Source organism: Eubalaena glacialis, chromosome 11, assembly GCF_028564815.1.
Source record: "Eubalaena glacialis isolate mEubGla1 chromosome 11, mEubGla1.1.hap2.+ XY, whole genome shotgun sequence".
Taxonomy (NCBI): Eukaryota; Metazoa; Chordata; class Mammalia; order Artiodactyla; family Balaenidae; genus Eubalaena; species Eubalaena glacialis.
This window is the reverse complement of record NC_083726.1, coordinates 99,335,324-99,356,626: the sequence shown is the minus strand read 5'-3', so window position 1 is coordinate 99,356,626 and position 21,303 is coordinate 99,335,324. Positions and strand designations below refer to the sequence as shown.

The window sequence follows — 21,303 nt, the reverse complement described above, 5'->3', positions numbered from 1 at the left end:
AATCTGAAAAGACATCACTTCTATAATCAGAATTTTTAAAACAAGTATTTTTAAAATTTATTTTTATTAATTTCTATTAAGACTTTTTTAGAGCAGTTTAAGGTTCACAGCAAAATTGAGGTGAAGGTACAGAGAAAAACATGCAATTAGAAAGAGAACAGAATGAACTACAAAATGTAATCATCTCCACTAACCTGAAACGGATGCCATTCTAAAGTTGAACTGGAGAGCCAAAATTTCTTTCTAAAAGTGAAAGAAAAATCAGAGCAACAACTTTCTAAAAACAGTACTGTTGATAATGCTCAATGATAATCTGTCATTACTAAGCACAAAAAATGTTAGAAAGTAAACTATATACTGCAGTGACCTTTCAATAAGGACTACATGCTTCTTCCCACTCTACTTTTTTATGGAAAATTCTCTAGATTTCAGAGAAGTGTCCAAAGTCACATAAACATATAATAACAAGTATGACGTCAAGAACACTGAACAAATATCCACCAGACACAAAGCGATGTCACAAAAAAAGAGCAAAGCTTTGAGGTTAAACAGCTTTACCACTAAATTACTGTGTGATCTTAGCAAAGCTAAACACCTTGTTCGTCTCAGCCCCTTTCCCTGTCTCTAAAATTGGGATGGTGGAAGCTATTTTACAAATAACAAGTTGGATAGATTCAAATACCCCAGATGAAGCAAAACCCATCAACATAATATTCAAATTAATCATTTAACATTTTACTGAATATTTGCTTTAAAGGGTTACAATTTAGACTCAATCTTAAAAGAGGAATTGGTATTCTACAGAGGGGTGAGATTTCAGAGGGAGAGAACATGAAAAGGTCAGAAGTGGAGAAAAAGCCTGGTTTGTATTAAGGAACTCAAAATATTTCTGAAAGACTAAAACTTAAGAGTACACACGAGCAAGTGGAAGGAGGTGAGGTTGGAGGGTAGGAACTTTATTTAGATTGTCCATAATCTCCAGGAACACCTCTCCCAACTCTGATATGGAAAACCAATATTTTCCAAAACTAACTTAGAATGTTCTCCAAAGCTTCAGCATCACCCTACTCTTACTCAAACTGCTGACCTTATGCCCTTCCTCATGTAGAATTCTGTAGTCACCACTAGGCTGGAAAAATAAGTAGGGTCTTCTTTACCTTGCTAAGAAGTTTGGAAGGGACACACCACTAAAAGATACTGAAGGAGGGGAGTAAACCAAGAACTTCTAATTCTTTATCGATATGAATATGTCTTCACCATTTTGTGGAAATATAATTCTCCTTCTCTAGACTGTAAGGTTCTCCAGGGGGGCAGGGATTGAGTCCCTTCACATCTGTATCCACATAGCCTAGCACAGTGCCCTGCATATAGTGCAGGCTCAGGTTTGCTGAGATTGAAAGCAGAGGCTTTTTCTATACTTATGAAAGGATGTAATCTACAACCATTTTGCCCCACTATTTTAAACGACTCCTTTGACTATACTGTTAAAAAACTGCTCATAAACTCCTTCCCCAAAGGATGTGATTTAATAGCAAAAGCTATCTGAACATAAAATAGGTTCAAAAATTAATGAGCTATCTATAGCATGTGTGTCAGAAGTATACCTAGGCACTGTTAAAATCCAAAACAAACGGAGACCAGTCTTGAAAATTTCCTGGGCAGACAAAACCAGCACAGACATACAAACAAAGCTTAATTTAGCTTATTTTGAAAGACTAACTTGACCTGGGGCATTTTTTGTTTCTGCCTCTGGAAATCAGAAGCAAAACTCCAACTGTTTCCCAAGGTTGCTATAAGGTAACCACTAATCAATTCCCTATCCTTTAAGAAAATGTTAATATTATAACCAATCAGTGTGAAGAATAAACAGTCCTTACTAAACAAGCTGCTTTATAACAATATAGCCCTGAGCCTAATTCCATGTTTCGATTTGAGTGCTCCCAGTTGGCAAACTGTCTTTTTGGTGTGTACACAATGAACTTTTACTAATTACTACTTCCATGATTCAGTGGTTTTACTTGCTATACCTGAACTTTTGCAAGCATCCTCAGGAAATATTTTACAGGGTCTCAGGCAGTCATGCATGCTTGACACCAAGTACCAGAGGCTAAATCACACACACACATCCCCCAACTCCTCGCCCCCTGCGTTTAGACTCAACAGCAATTTAATAGTACCCTCCCTTACGCTTAGGCGTTCCCAGTGGCGTTTCCCAATAAACAGTGGTTGCAAATAAACAAGCCTCCTGCATGGATAAGGCTGGTGATAAAGACCGGTCGGCAGTGGAACGTGCCCCTAAAGGACCGAGTTCCATTAGAGCTGAGCGATGATAGAGAGCTCCATTAGAAGGGCGAGGGCCCCTGTTTCTCCGCCGCCAATGTATTGGTGGAAGGAAGTGAGCCGGCCTCCCCATCAGCCAGGAAAAGGAATATTAGCTCTTTCAAAGCGGTAACGGGAGTTACCCCAGAACGTCTCCCCAGGGGGTTAAGGAACATCCTCCCCTCCTCGGTCTCCGACCCCAAAACGCCCCGGCCTCAGGTCCGCTACGCACCGCTTTCAGACGCGCCCCAACGAATACTTCCCGCCACCAGGCTTTCCTTTCTTTCCAGCCAGGAGCATCCACCCTTCCGGGTCGGTCCTTTCAACCAATTGCAAGTAATATCCTTCTCTTATTGGTCAAGGGGTGTGGCCACCATTTGCGCCACTGAACAAAGCCACAGGTGATTGGTTGATGTTGGGAGCAGGCTTAGCCAATGGGAAACGGCTTTGAAATGGGGTGGGGGCGGCTGCGTGTTTCCGGAAGACGTGGCGGCTCTCGCCTGGGCTGTTTCCCGGCTTCGTTCTCTCGACTTTGCTTCACACCCTGGCCGCTCCGAGGTGCTGTCGACGCCGCCCTCACCCCTGCAGCCATGATCTCCTTAACGGACACCCAGAGTAAGTACCTGCTCCGAGGCCCCGCCTCGAGCCCCGGACACCCGTTCCTTGGGCTGGGTCTCGCCCGCCCGCCCCTCCGCCCGCCCGGGTCAATGAATGAAGCTCCGAAATGGGGGCGGCGGCCTGCGAGACATAGCTAGGGCTGCGGGCGTCTGGAGGGCTGCCTGGAGGAACCGAGGGCTGGACTCGCGGTGGCGGACCTGGCCTGGGGGGAGAGTCGGTGGGGTCTGGGGAGACGCCCTAGCTGGGGAGGGGGGAGCTTTCGCCGAGCGTCTGTCTCGCACCGAGGTAGCGCAGCTCTCACTCCCAGGGAGATGGGCGCTTTGTTCCCGCGGGTGGCCACGAGAGAAAGTTTGATGCCCTGTGCCCGCGGCCCACTCTTGGGGATATTTCTGCACGTGACATGCTTGGGGTCCTCTACAAGTTACTGCTGGTTGTTTGGGAGGCCGAGTTTTAAATGTCACCTATGATAGGCTGTTTTTGAAAATGTGCTTACGCTTAAATATTTTGAGTATTTGTCTTTTGCCACTACTGGAAGCAACCTTTTAAAAGTCCCTTGAAACAACTTCACTTTTCTACCGGCTACTGTCTCCCCAATAGTAAACTCTGTGTTCAGTTAAACGATTTCTTTCGTTAATATTGTGTATTGTGCTTTGGTGGCATGTTTTATTATTTTAGCATCTTTCTGCCTGCCACAGAGTTCTCCAGGCCTATCTTATCTCTAAGATTAACATTGCTGTCTGTTTTCATTTTCTATCAATGTAAAATTTCCACTTTTCTATCCCTTTTTGTCAATCTTAATAATTTTGTATTTACATTTCTGCCAACCCTATGCTTCCTATCTTTTGATGGTCGTGATGGACTTTTTATCTCACTTTGTTTTATCTGCCACGCCTTTGTTTTTCTTATTCTGAATAACTTACTTGAATTTTAAAGATTTTAAGAACTAAACAGTCTGTTGAAATAAAAATAGAACTTCCTTTAAAAATGCCCTGTTTTAAAGTGGAGTCGTAAGGTTTGGATTCAAATCATGGCTAACTTGAACTTCACCGAGCTGCTAATAACTCCTGCACACACTGCCACCCGAATCGAGCTCCCTCCCTTCCTCGAATTGGACTGGGTCTGCACCTTGGATGCCCATTTTGGTCTGCCTGTTCTGATCAGAGAAAATATAAGTATAGTCCTTTTTTGTTTAGGGTTTTTGTTTGTTTTTTGTGGGATGTTTTGGTTTACTGTTGTAATAAAATTAACCATTTTATGTAATTGTATAAAAGCATCTTATTTCAGTTTACCATGTGCTTTTATATAAATCGTTATCCTGAATTCTTTCAAGAGCCCTGTAGAGCAAAGAGGAATATGTCTCTTTTATAAATTAAAGGAGGCTCAAAAGAAATTCAGTGTATAATCATGAGGGAAGTGACAGAAACAAGACTTGATCCCAAGTCTGCTGGCTCAAAAACCTTTGTTCTTTTCACGGTACCCTACTAGCATCTAAGAAGACTTGCTATAAAGCTTATTTGAAATCTATCTTAGAATGGTGAAATTGTTCCATAGCAAAAATAGTTTCAACAGTAGATATTTATCCTTTAGAATTGTGCATTGATTTTTTTTTTTTTTGAGAGAGAGACTGTGTAGAATATTCAGAGCCTATTTTCTTTATGATGCAGTGCTCTGTTCCTCTCAATTGAAACCCAGAATTTAGCAGAATTGTGTACATAAATTGCTAGGATTTATTTCTAATACTACTAATTACTCAGAGGAAGTACTTAATCTCTACGTAGTTTTCCTATCTAACTTTCCTATCTTAGTCTGTGATTATTACATAGGTAAATATATGAACTACTTATCCTGTGTGTAGAGATTCTCTTCTACTGAAGTCTAATAGGGACAAGTGCCTGATTTACATCCTTCCAAAAACCAGAACAAGGGAGTTGGGTTAGAATGTGGGCAGAATAGGAAGCATTCTCCTCACTTCATTAAATTGACGAGGAGGATGAAATTATACTCTTTACTGCTCATTTGCCAAGTGTTTTAGATAAGACAATGGATCAGAACACAAAATGATTAGTGAACCAAAAGCTCTTTGGATTTCAAATGGTGTTTGTGTGTGTGTTTAACTGTAGGAATCAGCCATCATTCAAGTGACTTGCCAAAATTATTCTGGGATCCTGATTCTGGAAGAGAAGTACCAGACCAAGTACTGATCATAGTAAATAGCAATTCATAATTGTTTTAGGGAATTCTATAGTAGCACCCCCTACCTCACCCCACCCCAGAAAAAACCCACAAGATTTATTGAGGGGGCTGGAGTGGGGCAGTTCCTATGCTGCCTCTAAATCTTTACTTCATTATATCACATTGCCTGAAATTCTACCATGGTGTTCAGTTGAGTTCTTTATTGTGACATTTTTACTTTTTGAAAGGAATGGGCATAGTAAGAAAGACAATGCTGCCTTAAAATGTCTTAAATAAGATATCAAAATGCTAACAGTGATTGTCACTGGATTAAGAATATCTCTCCTTATCAAATTTCTACAATAAGCTTTTGATTTTAGATACATTTGTCTTATTAGACTGCTTTTATCAGATTATGCTTTAAAAACATGCATGTGTGTGTGTGCGCGCGCGAGCGGAAATGAAGGTTTGATAGTGCACAGAGGAAGATAAGTTTATTTTACTGGGTATGATTCTGGTGGTGAACGAGCAGCTCCAAGTAGGGCTTTAATAACCAGAGGGCTTGTGAATACATAGGCATAAGCAAGAATGGAATTCTGGAGGGGAGAAAATAACACAGCGAGGTCAGTTTGAGACTTTTGACCCATTCAGATCAGGGACTATTGGGCAATAACACGCTAGTGTCCGTTTTGGCAAAAATGTTACAGGCAACCCTCTCTTTCTGTACGACACTGGATAAAGTAGTGGGAATGTTTGGGTTTCCCCTGTGATAGTTGTAAGATGTGGAGCCTGAAGACTGGATTTGAATTCTAGCCGGACTCCACACCACACCCCCGTCCCTCCCTGCACCTGTCCCCCTCCACACGCACATTTGCTGATTCTGTGATCAAGGGTGAATTATTAATCTGAGTCTTCAGTTGCCCACATGAAACATGGGGCTGGTGCTACTTTTTAACCCCCCAGTTTTGCTAAAGGAATTATGACATATTTGTATAAACATCTCATTAAGGATAAAACCATGTACAGACATTGTCCTTTTTCACTGCAGTCAATTTTGTACTGACATCTCCTTAGTTATGTTAGTAACAAGCTAATTATGTTAAACCTAAAGATGCTTCTCCCAGAAGTTCAGCCTACTCCAGTGCCCTTGAATTTCATTTAATCAAACATATTTAACCTGGCGAAAAAAAAATCTCTAGAATAATGTAATGATGCCTACCTTGCAGTAGTATGGGGAGGATTAAGTTCTATAAGATACGAAAAGCACCTCGTAATGGGCAATTCATGGTAAATTCTCAATACATAGTAGGCATATTGCCATATAGTTTCCTTTCTGATGAACAAACATCTCAAAATGTGTACGTAATCATTAGGACAATTTGTGAAAAGATAGAAATGAGTTGTATTTAAATAACTCAGCTGCCAGTGACTAAATCCTAACTACTAAATAGTTATTTAATGGAATTTTCCTTGCTCTTTTGTCCATATTTTCCTGTAGGAAATTATGTCTGACACCTAAACAGTTATTTGGTTAAATTCTCCTAAAGCATTTAAGCATGAAGGTATGAGCCTCCAATTTTCATGAGAATTTGTGTCCGTGGAATACACTTACCAGTGTATTTATGGACAGGTACCTGAATTCTTTTAGACTAACTTTCGGAGAACAAGGCAGCTGGAATGGGAGGCAGGAGTTAACTGTAAATTGAGGTGAAGGATGTTGAAAAAGGCATAGGATATAAATTTTCAACTCATCATAACATTTTACATGCTTAAATTTTTAAGTAGCTGTGACTTAGATTTTAGCTCTCTGGAGCCGAGGCAAAAAAGTAACAGATCAGAAATCACTACTGTGTATTTAAAATTGTGTTTCCCAAAATATGGCAGTTTCAGTCTGATTTATTATTTTATGCAGATAGTGCTGCTAGGTAAAATAAGGATTGGTGACTGTTTCCTGAAAACAAAACTGAAATGATCAAGGAACTAATTTCGTGGATTGTGCTTTGTAACATTAACAGAATAGTACAACTGTAACCTTAGAAAGTTAAGACTCTTCAGACATAAAGATAAGTCTAGGGAGTGTAAAGGTAATAAAATATTAGTTTTGTATAAAGAGTAACCATAGACTTAAAAGCTTATACTTTGTCCATCACTCTATACTCAGTACCTAGAACAGTTGCTGGCATTTAGGAGTTGATCAACAATTCTTTGTTTTTGAATGAAAAAGTAAAAACCCAGAATATTAATATTAGGTAAAACAGTCTTCGTTGAAATGTTGGAGAGGTGATTTTTGGACTCTTAGACTAAATATGTGAATGGATGCATAGTTGAGAGAGACTTGTAGAAGATAAATCTATAATAAGCCGTCAAGAAGTTAAAAGTCTGAAAATTAACTTTGGAGGAGACGGCTTCTTGACTCTCAAAATCTCTCCTGTTGTCATTGTGAGAAGCAGTCTGTGTTGACCTCCCATAGCATTTCCAGTGGGTTAAGGAAGGAATTCGTTTTCAGAAGGGAAAGAAGGAACTGCAGATATTGTGCATACAAATACTAGTCATGGAATATGAAAGGAGAAAAGGAGACAAAAGTGAACCCACATACTTATGTCTGATGCCAGAAGGGCTCTTGGAAGGGAAAAAATAATATAACCAAAGGTTTAGATTCCTGATTTGTCTTTCTCTATTATGGGTATGTTTGTGAGAAATGCTCTCTCTCATATAAGGATTAGAAATTCCCATTCATATTTTAAATTTTGGGAGTAATTTTCTGTTGTTAATTTAATTTGTTCTGGATCTTAATGAATGTCATTGTAAGTCAACCTGCAATGTTGGGGTCCTATTTCCTTATATCAGTCAAAAGAAAAACTGAAAATTTTCTCTTGCTTAGTTTACGAGGATCTTAATGTAACTTTACTTTTGCTCTACCCTTAACCATATAACTTATATTGCAGAAATTGGAATGGGATTAACAGGATTTGGAGTGTTTTTCCTGTTCTTTGGAATGATTCTCTTTTTTGACAAAGCACTACTGGCTATTGGAAATGTGAGTTTTTCAATATATATTTTAACTAATTCATAAGGAAATTTTAACTACTAATGAATTATTGCCTGCTATGAAATTGGGGGGAAATAATTCACTGTTACTCATGTGAAGACTCCTGTTACATTCTCTGATTTCATCAGGGGTGAAACCTGTCAGCTTTCTGTTTAAATAAAAGATAAATGCTTAATGAAGTTTTCTAATTCCATAACTGCTCTGTTAAGTGTTTGATATGTGATTTACAATAGATTAAATCAAGACTGCCTCAAATAGTTCAAAATAGATGACTTGATAGACCCATGTCTTGGTAAGTTTGTTAATGTTTTGACTTTACACATCTGAGATTTAACATTTGCTTAAATAGCATAAAATGAACAGATTTTTAAAAACTACTTAAACCTTTAAAAAATATATTAATAATTGACCTGCTAAGAAAGGTGTGTATATTGTTTATTTGGAATGTGTACTCTGTTGTGCATGTGGGAAGGCTGTGCAAGAGTTCTAGAAATAAATAATAACCCTTCAAGAGGGCAATAAAGTCACTGAATAGCGAGAAAATATTTTTGAAGTGTATGTTAACATTGGGCTTTTAATTGGACATTGGAAAATGTAAAGGGTAACGATTGTTCAAAATTAATGTTTTAATAAACAATAATATAAACAGCATTGGTATCTCAGAACGTGAAGCTTAACCAATAGGCTTAATAAACATTTTTGTGAAATATTTTTCGCTGAAGAATGGTTATGAAGAAAGGCAAGTGTTTGGGAATCAAACCTGGGAAAACGCAGGCTTTTAGTCAATCACCATCTCTTGTCCATTGTCTGAAAACATACAAACTACATTTGAGAATGCATGGCTGTATTTCATTTCTGCTGCTCCCAGATTTCCGGAATTAATAAAACTAGGATCTTCTTGCTGGCTTTGCGTGGTTTCTTCTACTACCAACTGGGCCATGTCAGGTTTTCTCCCGTCCATAGGAACTCCTATCACCCCTGATCAAGTTTTCAGAACCAGGAGTACCTTCGGAAGACATATTTACGGGCACCTTCCCTCTCTTCCCTTGCCGCTCATCTGCTTGACTAAGCCATCGCCATCTAGCTAAAGCTGGGGAAACCACTGCAGATGCAGATGCCGCTGGGTGACACCTAATCTTTCTTTGTTTCTCTTTTCTTCATATAATCAAGATAGAAGAGGACTGAACAGAGTGGGATACAACTACAGGTTTAACGTGGTTCTGCCTCTTGGTGTGCGTTGTAGTTTTCTCTGGCCAGGTGCTCACATTAAAAGCCACATGTCTTTTTTCTCATATTTAGCTTTGACCTTACCCCTTCAAACATATGCAGTGCATTTAACTGCTTTTTCTGTGTTACGTTTTCCTCCTCTTCTAGGTTTTATTTGTGGCTGGCTTGGCTTTTGTAATTGGTTTAGAAAGAACATTCAGATTCTTCTTCCAAAAACATAAAATGAAAGCTACAGGATTTTTCCTGGGTGGTGTATTTGTAGTCCTGATTGGTTGGCCTTTGATAGGCATGATCTTCGAAATTTATGGATTCTTTCTCTTGTTCAGGTAAGGCAACCATTTTATTTTATTGTTTCTCTTTCAGTAAACCTTTATGTCAAATAATTATTACAGAAACCCAGATGTGTTTATCAGATGCAGATGATTGCTTATGTCAGGGTATAAATTATTTTATAAAGTATTTTCAATGCAATAAAATTTATTTTGTTGGCATTTTACGGCACTCTCTTTATGTTTGGTATTTTCATCAACCACACAGTGATTGATAGATAGATAGATAGATAGATAGATAGATAGACAGACAGGTAGGTAGATAGATCGATCGATCCAGCATTTTAATATGTAGACCTGATGCTGTACAGTTACTGTCACTTGATGACACTTTCTTTAGTGCATGTAGATGTTAGAAAATTTTGGACCAAATACATTATGGGAGGTTTTGATCAGTTAATATTTTACAAATGCCACTTACCCAGTAAAGAATAGTATGCAATGTGAGAAAATACTTTCAAGTAAGTTGGTTTAATTATTTATTCAAGAAAAGTGTATCATTTGTCTTCTATCTGCCAAGCACCATATTGCCCACAGGAAACAAACATTATTAAGTGCCAAATCTGCTTTAGAGAATCTCTCATTTCTAATATGGGAAATAGACTGTAAAGATACCAGTAGGATGTAATAGTAATGCCATTATAGATGTTTATGCAGAATGTTACGAGCACAACTAAGGAAGGGATCAAATCCAGGGAGAGGTAAGAAATAACTGAATTTTGAAGTCTCTTAAAACATTCAAAACTTTAACAGGATCCTTTCTTTTTACATGGCTAACGGTTCATTTTGGTAATAGAGAATGTGTTCATCCTAAGAACTTTTTTCGCCTCTCCCAGGGGCTTCTTTCCTGTGGTTGTTGGATTTATTAGAAGAGTGCCAGTCCTTGGATCACTCTTGAATTTACCTGGAATTAGATCAGTAAGTAATCATATATTTAACAATATGTTTTTTAAACCATTAAAATAAATGCTCTCTTGGGGGAGGGACAGCTTGGGAGTTTGGGGTTAGCAGATGCAAACTATTATATATAGAATGAGTAAACAACAATGTCCTACTGTATAGCACAGGGAATTATATTCAATATCCTGTGATAAACCATAATGGAAAAGAATATAAAACAGAATGTCTATGTGTGTGTGTGTGTATATATATACACACACACATACACACACACACATATATATATGTATAACTGAATCACTTTGCTGTATAGCAGAAATTAATACAACATTGTAAATCAACTATACTTCAATAATTTTTAAAAGTTTTTAAATAAAATAAAAATTTTAAAGATAAATAAATGCTCTCTGATGCTCTTTTTAGAAATTTGAGGAATTGATACATGATTGATAAGTTTTTTATTATGATATAAATGGTTGCATCGCATAGATCGTGGTTACCATGAATACCAGAGAAAATAATCATTGCTAAACCTATAGAACCTGAAATTTGGTTTCACTGTATCCATTTTTAATGTTGTTCTCTCTTTTTTCATGTAACTTGGATTGATATGCTATGCTGCCTTTCTCTTTGAGAGTTCAAGGCACTTTTCAATTAACTTTTATATGATCTCTAATTTTAGAAGCAATAATATAAAAGGACACCATTATTTCTTACAAATATTTTCTCTCTTAGACTGTATCACCAAATGGAGTGCTTTAAGACAATTAAATAAAGCACTGTGATACTGGGAGTCAGATGATAAAATTCCATTCCTAGCTCTGTCCACAGTTAGAACAGTCTTGTCAAATCTTTTTTTCCAGGGCGGGCAATCAACTTCTTAAAGTTGTTTGCAGACTTTTGTAGATGCTTCTAGGGAGGTAGTTCATAGCATTTATTGAATTCTCAAAGAGCTAAAGGATGGCTTACCCACTAAAAATAGGTACCACTATAAGCCTAATCTCATTTCCATCCTCAAATCAGAACCTTGCAGCCCAGATAACGTAGACATTTTTTGAAGTTACCTTTGGAGATACAATGTTGTGCTTTCTCTCCACCTAAATTTACTGTAAAATTCTAATGAATCCATGAGTGCTTTGAGAGCAACTTTTAGTTTCAGTGTGCCAATCACCTATTTGCGATAATATAAGATGCTAGAACCTAGGCTTATAGGGGTATATCCTGATTTCATTTGCATTAATCCCCAAAACTCATAACAGTAGTCAATGTTGTTTATACTTAGAATGTCTTTTGAATGTACTACAACTTCTAGTTATAGAGCTGTAATCATTAATCATGTCCTTAATTTAAGGATTCTTCAGTATTTGCATAAATGGACATCCAATACTATAAATGATGTTTCCTATTATTATTACTTCATTATAATAAATGCTTAAGTAAAAATGTGAATAATGAAATGAAAGAAAGGGTTAGATGATTGCTAGATTTTGATAGTGTTATATAATCACTTGGGTTATGTAACTTTTAATACCTTCACTAATTACTTTGTTTCAACATCTGTTTGCATCACCATCTGGAATGCTGAAGAAAGCCCAATTGCTTTATATTTGGGGTGGAGTAACCAAAGTAAATAACCACTTACATTAATGTGTGTTAAAACTTATGTTCCATAATTATCGATTTATGCTTGCATCATTAAGTCTCTTTTTAACGTCATTGCCACTTTCAGTCTGAAGTCCAGAATACACATTTAAAGTATTTTTAGTCAGTAGCTGTTGTTAATTATTGAACTTAATGGAGCTAAATCTGTTTGTTCAAAGACTACATAGGCCCAGAAGAGATCCACAATAATGGTCAGTTTTAATATCTTATTGGGTTCATTAATGCATGGATGGCTGACATTTCAGCTTTTTATTTTTTTACTTTTTTTGTTGAGCTAGCAGCGTTAACTTCATCTTATCCAATTTTTTTATTCATTGCGTTGTGTTTCTTGTATTGCACCCTTAAAGTCATATGTGTAACATGTCATGCAGAAACAACTTATAGAAAAAAAAATTTTTTTATATACATTTATGTGTCAGAAGATGGTGGTGAGTAGTACTGGATTAATCGTTGTCAGTCATACCTTAAATTTCCACAAATCTTATAAAGCTGGGTTTTTTAATCAACATTTGAAGTGTTGATGTAATATTTTATAGTGCTCTAGGCTTTCATTTAATTATCTGTTTTTCTTCTTGCAGTTTGTAGATAAAGTCGGAGAAAGCAACAATATGGTATAACAACAAGTGAATTGAAGACTCATTTAAAATATTGTATTATTTATAAAATCCTTTGAAGAATATTCAGCACAAAATTAAATTACATGAAATAGCTTGTAATGTTCCTTACAGAAGTTTAAAACGTATAGCCTACAGAGTAGCAACAGCAGTTAACAAAGAAGCAGTGAAAACAGACTTCTAACCAAGCCATCTAAGAAGTCAGCAAGCAAACCGAAGGAGATGAAATCTATGTTACAATGCATATTGAAACTCTTGAAGGGGATTCTTACTGTTTTTCCACAATGTGTGAAACACAGCCATCCTTAGAGAACTGTAGTGCCTGTTTCTTTTCTTTTTATTTTGAAGATGCAAGCACACCCATAGGCATTTGCTTTTTAGAACTGTAATGTCCTCTGCAACAGCGAAAATATTTCCAGTTGCACTGTGTCTCTGAAAGTGATGCATGAGTTAGATTGGATTATGTCATCGTAATATATTAAAACCAGGAAAACCCAGTGTCGCTGTATGAATCACTTTTTTTCTTTTTTTTTTTCTTTTTTTTTTTTTTGGTAAACGTATGGTTAAAATAAAACTTTTGTGGTTCTTCTGAATCTTAATATTTTAAAGCCAGATGGAAATCTGAACTAGATATTCTTTGTTGGAATATGCAAAGGTCATTCTTTACTAGCTTGTAGTTTCTAAGTTATAGCTGACTCAGCACTTTTTCTTTCAGGAACACATTCTGGAAGTCCTCATACTTCTTGGGACTCTCACGTGAGCATCTTTATCTTTCATGACATGTAAGCATTTAACAAAAAAAGCATTCTTGGTGATGAAGGAGTCTGTTACATAGCTCATTTCATTGAATAGTTTGTTATTTAAGATACTACGTGATGCAACCCAAATGGATATTTCCATGTTGTGATCCAGTTTTTCTTTTTCTTTTCTTTTTTAAATTTTAGCGGTGATTTATTATTTTGCTTTTCATAAAATAACTACTGGTAATATTTACTTTAAGATGTACCATGTTAAAAGGTCAAACTTACAGCTATTTTTTAAGGGCTATTTACATAAGCCAAGTTTTCCCTTATTTTCAGCTTTTTCATAACATAAAAATCAATATGCATAATGTGTGTTTCATATGATCACTCTTCATTTGAGTTCATGGAGAGAATATCTGAGTTCACATACTAAATTATTTTACTGTAATTAAACTGGCTATAGTTCTGAAAAACATGACACTACAAAAATGATGTGTTGTCTTCTCTACTGTTGCTGCTTGACAGGCAGTAGGAAACAGTAGTTGTTTCTTCATTAGTAGTTTTCCAAGGTGGCACCCTTTTGGTAGATGTAGGAAGACATTTCAAGAGTCGTAGTACTATTTGTTTTACCACTAATGATTATACTATTTACTCTTTTTTTTTTAACAGTTGCAAAGCTTTTTAATGTATAAAATCATAATTGAAATCTGTGATTTTTATTGACAAATGTGTCTACAAAATATATTACAGCCTATGTTATTTTTAGTTAAATCTCTTGATGCACAGAGAAGTCCCAACCTTGCTCATCTAAAGAAGGAAGGACTTGGTAGATAGTCTAATGGTTCAGCCTTGTGGATTACTGTCTTTTTGGTACTGGCATTTGACTTATAATCTGTGAAAACAGATGATATTGACAAAATGAGACTCCTACCTCAATAGTTCATGGAATAATAAGAAACCTAGTGTTGTGTCTAATGTTCTTCAAAAAAGTAATATCCTCACTTGGAGAGTGTCAAATATATACATATTTTGGGGATTGACTTATACAAGTTGCCCTGTAGGACTCTGTTATACATATTTTTGACTGACCCATATTATTTACAGTGGTTAGATAATTCTACCTTTTTAAAGCAAGAACAGTATCTGTTAATGTATGGAACATCTGTATTATTTAGCTCCTTTGTAGACATGAATTTCTATCAAAATGTTCTTTGCACTGTAACAGAGATCTCTTTTTCAGCAATCTTATTTCAGAAAGCATTATTAGAAATGTGTAAAGGATGTGATAATCTCCCAGTCCTTTAGTAAGAGTGAGAGGCTTGGAGCAGTTTTCAGTTTTAAATGAGTCCACAGTTTATCTCAAATGTGAGTTTGGGACTGCTTGGCAGCATTGTATGTTTCTTATTCAGAACCATTGATGAGGCTCTATTTTTAAACATACTTGTCTTCTGACAGAAAGGACTGTACATCATATTGTTTCTTCCTTTCCAATATTAGTCTTCTGTCTTTGTGACAAAAAACATACTCTGATTATTGCTATAAAGATGGAGGAGAAGGTCTAATACTACTTAGCCTTAAGTGTTTCTGGCATTGTTCAAATGTATTTTCTGTAACAGAAACCTATTTGGAATGTTTTCCTTTTCCCCTTATAAATTGTAATTCCTGGAATACTGCTGCTTTTAAAAGTCTCACAGATTATATGATCTAACAATTGAATATTGTAAATACACTTGTCTTCTCAATAAAAGGGTACTTTTCTATTAACTGGTGGTTGTCTCAACTTGGGCTGCTATAACAAAATTCCATAAACTGGCTTACACAACAGATGTTTATTTCTCATGGTTCTGCATCCTGGGAAGTCCAAAATGAAAGTGCTGGCAGACTCAGTTCCTGGAGAGGGCCCTCTTCCTGGCTTGCAGACAGCTGCCTTCTCACTGTGTCCTCACATGGCAGAGAAAAAGAGAAGGAACAAGTTCTCATCTCTCTCCTCATAAGGACACTAATCCCTTAATGAGGAGCCCCATCTTGATAACCTCATCTAAACCTAATTACCTCCCAAAGGCCCACCCCCAAATACCATGACGTTGGGGGTTAGGGTTTCAACATACGAATTTAGAGGGAACACATTCAATCCATAACAACGGTCAGATGTATTTTTATTAAGAAGTTCTAAAACTTTAGCATTGCACAATAACCCACCTCGTGTTCTGTGTTTTTTTTTAACATCTTTATTGGAGTATAATTGCTTTACAATGGTGTGTTAGTTTCTGTTGTACAACAAAGTGAATCAACCATATGCATACATATATCCCCATATCTCCTCCCTCTTGCGTCTCCCTCCCGTCCTCCCTATCCCACCCCTCTAGGTGATCACAAAGCACCGAGCTGGTCTCCCTGTGCTATGCAGCTGCTTCCCACTAGCTAGCTATTTTACGTTTGGTAGTGTATATATGTCCATGCCACTCTCTCACTTCGTCCCAGCTTACCCTTCCCCCTCCCTGTGTCCTCAAGTCCATTCTCTACGTATGCATCTTTATTCCTGTCCTGCCCCTAGGTTCTTCAGAACCATTTTTTTTTTTAGATTCCATATATATGTGTCAGCATATGGTATTTGTTTTTCTCTTTCTGACTTACTTCACTCTGTTTGACAGTCTCTAAGTCCATCCATCTCACTACAGATAACTCAATTTCGTTTCTTTTTATGGCTGAGTAATACTCCATTGTATATATGTGCCACATCTTTATCCATTCATCTGTCGATGGACACTTAGGTTGCTTCCATGTCCTGGCTATTGTAAATAGAGCTGCAATGAACATTGTGGTACATGACTCTTTGAATTATGGTTTTCTCAGGGTATATGCCCAGTAGTGGGATTGCTGGGTCATAACCTCGTGTTTTTTAAATTAGCCTTATATGCAGTTTTCTTTTTTTTTAATTTTATTTATTTATTTATTTATTTATGGCTGTGTTGGGTCTTCGTTTCTGTGCAAGGGCTTTCTCTAGTTGCGGCAAGTGGGGGCCACTCTTCATCGCGGTGCGCGGGCCTCTCACTATCGCGGCCTTTCTTGTTGCGGAGCACAGGCTCCAGACGCGCAGGCTCAGCAATTGTGGCTCACGGGCCTAGTCGCTCCGCGGCATGTGGGATCTTCCCAGACCAGGGCTCGAACCCTTGTCCCCTGCATTGGCAGGCAGATTCTCAACCACTGCGCCACCAGGGAAGCCCCAGTTTTCTTTTTTATATAATGGTCACATCTTCCATATCCAAACTGTTCAAATGTAATCATAAATAGAAATAGACTTCAGGTAAAAAAGTGAGCAGTGAATTTAGAAATTAGTGGAGAAATGCTTAATTTTTTTTCTCTACATGGAAGGAATATATAATACTTAAGTATTTGTGACTTAAATAAAATCACTTAACGTCTGCAATGTTTTGATCTTATACTTTAGTAAGGCTGAAAACCACTGGCCAAATCTACCAGTTGAGGTACCCAATAAGTATTTGTTGAATCCAATTATTAAACTGCAAGTCTTGACTATTGTCTGGTGAATCTGTTATTAAATACAGTATCCAGCACATCTTTCTAACCTTGTCCTCTGGGCTGAAAAGTGCCAACTTCTGCTCTTCTGCTACTTGTATCCATATAGGAGGTTGGACATAGAAATGGCGTCCCCAAATCCTTCATCGACTGACACTTTTTCATGGTCTTACCTTTACCAGCTCTAAGACCTATTAAAAGGTCACCTCTGTTTGACTGACTAGGCCAAAACAGCTGGCCCTTCCTTGTCCTCTCCTAGAACCTGCCAATTGTTTTGTGATATTTACATGGTTTGCGAAAAGACATTCTTGAAGTTCAAAGCCTTAAGTAAAGGACGGTAAAGACACTCGCCAATGAGTGGGGAGTTTTACTTTAGATAGCAGGCCTTCTCAGTGTCCCTAAATCTCCTCCTAAAACCGGTAGCCCTTTGGGGAAATTACTTCTTCCACCCCTTTGTGAGACAACTGGCCTATGGGGCTGACTGGCCTTCAGAGAATAAAGCCAAAGTAGGACTTGAACCCAATGACCTCATCATCCTGTACCAAAACCCTCTATTCTGTTATCAGAGAGTAATTTGGATACTTGAGTATCTCAATAGCCATATTGTCCAGGTAATCTTACCCAAGATAGTAGCTGTTTGAGAAAGACAAATATCACGTGATAGCACTTATGTGTGATTTCTAAAAAACTGATACAAACAAACTTAAAACAGAAATAGACTCACAGACATTGAAAACAAACTTATGGTTACCAAAGCAGAAGGGGGGGGTAGGTAAATTAGGAATTTTGGATTAACAGATACACACTACTATCTATGTATAAAATAGATAAACAACAAAGACCTACTGTATAGCACAGGGAACTATAGTCAATATCTTGAAATAACATATAATGGAAAAGAATCTGAAAAAAAGTTGTATATATACATAACTGAAATACTTTGCTGTGTACCTGAAACTAACACAACATTGTAAATCAACTTCGATTTAATAATGTATAAATAAAGTTTAAAAATAATTTTTAAAAAGATAGCTGTTTTCTGTGTGAACACAATAATCACTGACCTTGTAAGAATGCAGTTTAAACTGTGACAGTATTTTTTAAATGGGGCCTGGGCACGCTCCAGTCAACTAGAAGAATTCAGGTAACATCAGTGATGCAGGCAAAATGATCTCCATTAAATATGCCTTTAAAAAAGGTTTTGGATCCAATTTGTCCAGTACCCACTGCCGGGTAACCATATCAGCAGAATAAAATTTACTGGTTTTATGCAACAACTGTTTTTTTCTCAAATAAGTAACTTTTCTTAGCCCATCTCTAGGTTTAGACCTGTAAAAATCTTAAAATATTGTGAATTTAACAAAAACATTTGATTGGGAGTCAATGCCCTTTTAGAACAAACACATTCTGGCATGTTACTTTTGATAAGACTACAATATTGATAATATGTCAAAGCCATTCTGCTCACTTGTGCATATTATGCTGAAAATGGCAGCTTTGACGTAAAACATCTGTTTGTGAATTCATTAGCGAAACTGTTATAGACAAACCACGTTAATTATTTTTTCCTTAAGATTGTAAATGCAAATCACAGTTTGATTGGCAATTTATTTTCCTGTCCCTCTTTCTAAAACCTTTGTGTGTTTTTGGTATGGAGAGGGGGGAAAGACATTTTAGTTGTTTGTTAGGGTAACCTAATAAGTGGGTTTCACTTATGAATTCTTTTAAAATATAAACACATGCATAATCTTTCTTCTGTTGCTTTTTTGTTTTGGAAGTTGTTACAATCTTTTGAAATTAAATTCTAAAATCCTAAAACCTAATATTTAAAGGAATATTGATTTTCTTTAGATATGGTGATAACCTTTTAGTCCTTAGTTTTTATCTTCCTCCTCTCCTAAAACAGTGGAAAACACTACATTCATGGTTCTGGCTCCTTCTTGCTCTACTTATTCTTTAAAGGGAGTAAATATTCCTCAAGTTTCTACTTACAAACTACTTTCTATATTTCATTCTCATTTACTAACAAGATCTCAGTTTTCTTGGCTGCACATGATCGTCAATTCCAAACATCAAATGCCCAAACCCCAGTCTCTCTTAGACAAGTACTTACTGGTAGATAGCATCACCCCTCAAACTTCAGTCCCAAACTAAACTCATCTAGTCCCTCTCCATTATCCCTGATGTTTCTATTGTTAGCCATTCTCCCAGCCATGTAGACTCTAAGCGTTAGTTTTTCTTATCACTTTTTATATCCTGTAAGCTTTACTACTCAAAATGTCCAAGGATTAGTAGACTAGCATCCATTAGCATCACTTGGGAGTTTATTACAAATGCAGACTCTCAGGTCCCACCCCAGCTATAATGAATCAGAATGTGCATTTTACCAAGATTCCCAGGTGATTCAAAAGCGCATTAATACCTGCGGAGCACTGCTCTAACATTCCGAAGAAAGTGACCATCTCTCTCATCCATGGTACTTTAGCATATGGTGGCCACTCTGGTCCTTGTTCACTGTCTGCCTGTGTATAGAGCTGTTACAACTGGATATTGACAAATTTGGGTCCTATTCTTCTTGCCTTCCACAAACTCCCTTTTTTGCAGTTCTCTTCCACATCATCAATTTCTCCTTCTCTGCTGATCATCCCCATCAGCATACATGTTCTGCAAATGGTCATCAAAAGAAACCAACACACCTGGTTGATTTAAGCAAAAGAGGACTTTATTAAAAGGACAGTGCAGTTAGTATCACTATTCCTCTAGCACTGGATGCTGGTGTCTGTCACTAGCATTGTAGCCACTATTGCCCCCACAAACTCAAGCATCCTACAACCAGTGCTGCACCAGAAAGTATTTCTCCTGCTCCCCACTTTCTTCCCTCCCCAGCTCCAGAAGAGTGGGTACATCTGATTGGTGAAACCTGCCTCATGCCCACACTCTACCCGATAGGGAGGCTGGGAAAGAGCGTCTAGCATTTTCAGCTTCTATAATACAAGGAAGATGCTGCCTCCCACCAAGAATCATAATTTATAGTTTAGGGAATTTCCGAAGTTCCCTAAAATTAAAAGGATTCAGATTTGCTGAAAGGCTAAAAAGAAAAAAATAGCCCACTTCCACCACACTCACATATCTTTTTTAAAAGTTCATTTTCCTTTCCCCCTTTTGGTGAAATTTCTAAAAAGGTTGTCCACACTTGTCCTTATTTCCTCATATCCTATTCAACCCACCCCCGTCTAGCTTCTATCCTCAAAAGCCATCATATTCTCAAATCCAGCAGACACTTCTTAGCTCACATCAGTTTAACTTTTCAATGTTATTGGATAGTCTCCCAGCTCCCATGGCCTCATTCTCCTGGAATTTCTTTCTTTCCGACTGCTTCAGTTCAGCTTCCTTTGCTGACTTTCCCTCTGCTCAATCTCTGTAGGTTTGTTCTCAGAGCTCTATCTCTTCCTCTTCTTCTTTTTTTTTTTTTTTTTATAAATTTATTTATTTATTTTTGGCTGTGTTGGGTCTTCGTTTCTGTGCGAGGGCTTTCTCTAGTTGCGGCGAGCGGGGGCCACTCTTCATCGCGGTGCGCGGGCCGCTCACTGTCGCGGCCTATCTTGTTGCGGAGCACAGGTTCCAGACGCGCAGGCTCAGTAGTTGTGGCTCACGGGCCTAGTTGCTCCGCGGCATGTGGGATCTTCCCAGACCAGGGCTCGAACCCGTGTTCCCTGCATTGGCAGGCAGATTCTCAACCACTGCACCACCAGGGAAGCCCCTCTTCCTCTTCTTAACTCCATTCACTCCCTAAGTATTTTTTCAATCCCAATTTTTTCCATCCTTAAAATTCTCAAGATTCTTAAATCTGATAATTCCTGCCTTTAGAAAATAATCTATAGGCTGGTGACCTGTTTGCTGAGCTCTAGAGTTTTGCATCTGCAACTGCCTACTTCACATTTCTCCTTGGATGTCTAGTATACATTTTGATTTTAATATGTCCAAAGACAACTCTTTATTTCCCTCTCTTAACTGCTTCTTTATGAAGTCTCTCCAATTTCAATAAAGAGTTTCATCATTCACCCAGTGATTAAACCAAAAATCTAAGAGTCATCCTTGACTTATTTTTCTTAAACTTTCATATACGGTTTATC

At 37.5% G+C, this 21,303-nt stretch overlaps 2 protein-coding genes across 2 annotated transcripts in view; one reads left to right on the top strand and one right to left on the bottom strand.

Annotated features, from left to right (window-relative positions):
- Positions 1–2,635, bottom strand: part of RECQL (RecQ like helicase) — a 35,437-nt gene extending 32,802 nt beyond the window's left edge. Inside the window, exons 1-2 of the mRNA XM_061205076.1 lie at positions 2,552–2,635; positions 195–243 (exon numbers count right to left, since the gene is read on the bottom strand). Coding sequence (XP_061061059.1) covers positions 195–210 — 16 coding nt within the window. The 5' untranslated portion in view covers positions 211–243; positions 2,552–2,635. The remainder of the gene's footprint in view (positions 1–194; positions 244–2,551) is intronic.
- A 147-nt stretch (positions 2,636–2,782) lies between these two features.
- Positions 2,783–13,901, top strand: GOLT1B (golgi transport 1B). The gene is made up of 5 exons (XM_061205217.1): positions 2,783–2,934; positions 8,055–8,146; positions 9,533–9,711; positions 10,551–10,632; positions 12,855–13,901. The coding sequence occupies exons 1-5, from the start codon at positions 2,910–2,912 to the stop codon at positions 12,891–12,893; spliced, it is 417 nt and encodes a 138-aa protein (XP_061061200.1). The 5' UTR covers positions 2,783–2,909; the 3' UTR covers positions 12,894–13,901.
- The last annotated feature ends 7,402 nt before the right edge of the window (positions 13,902–21,303 follow it).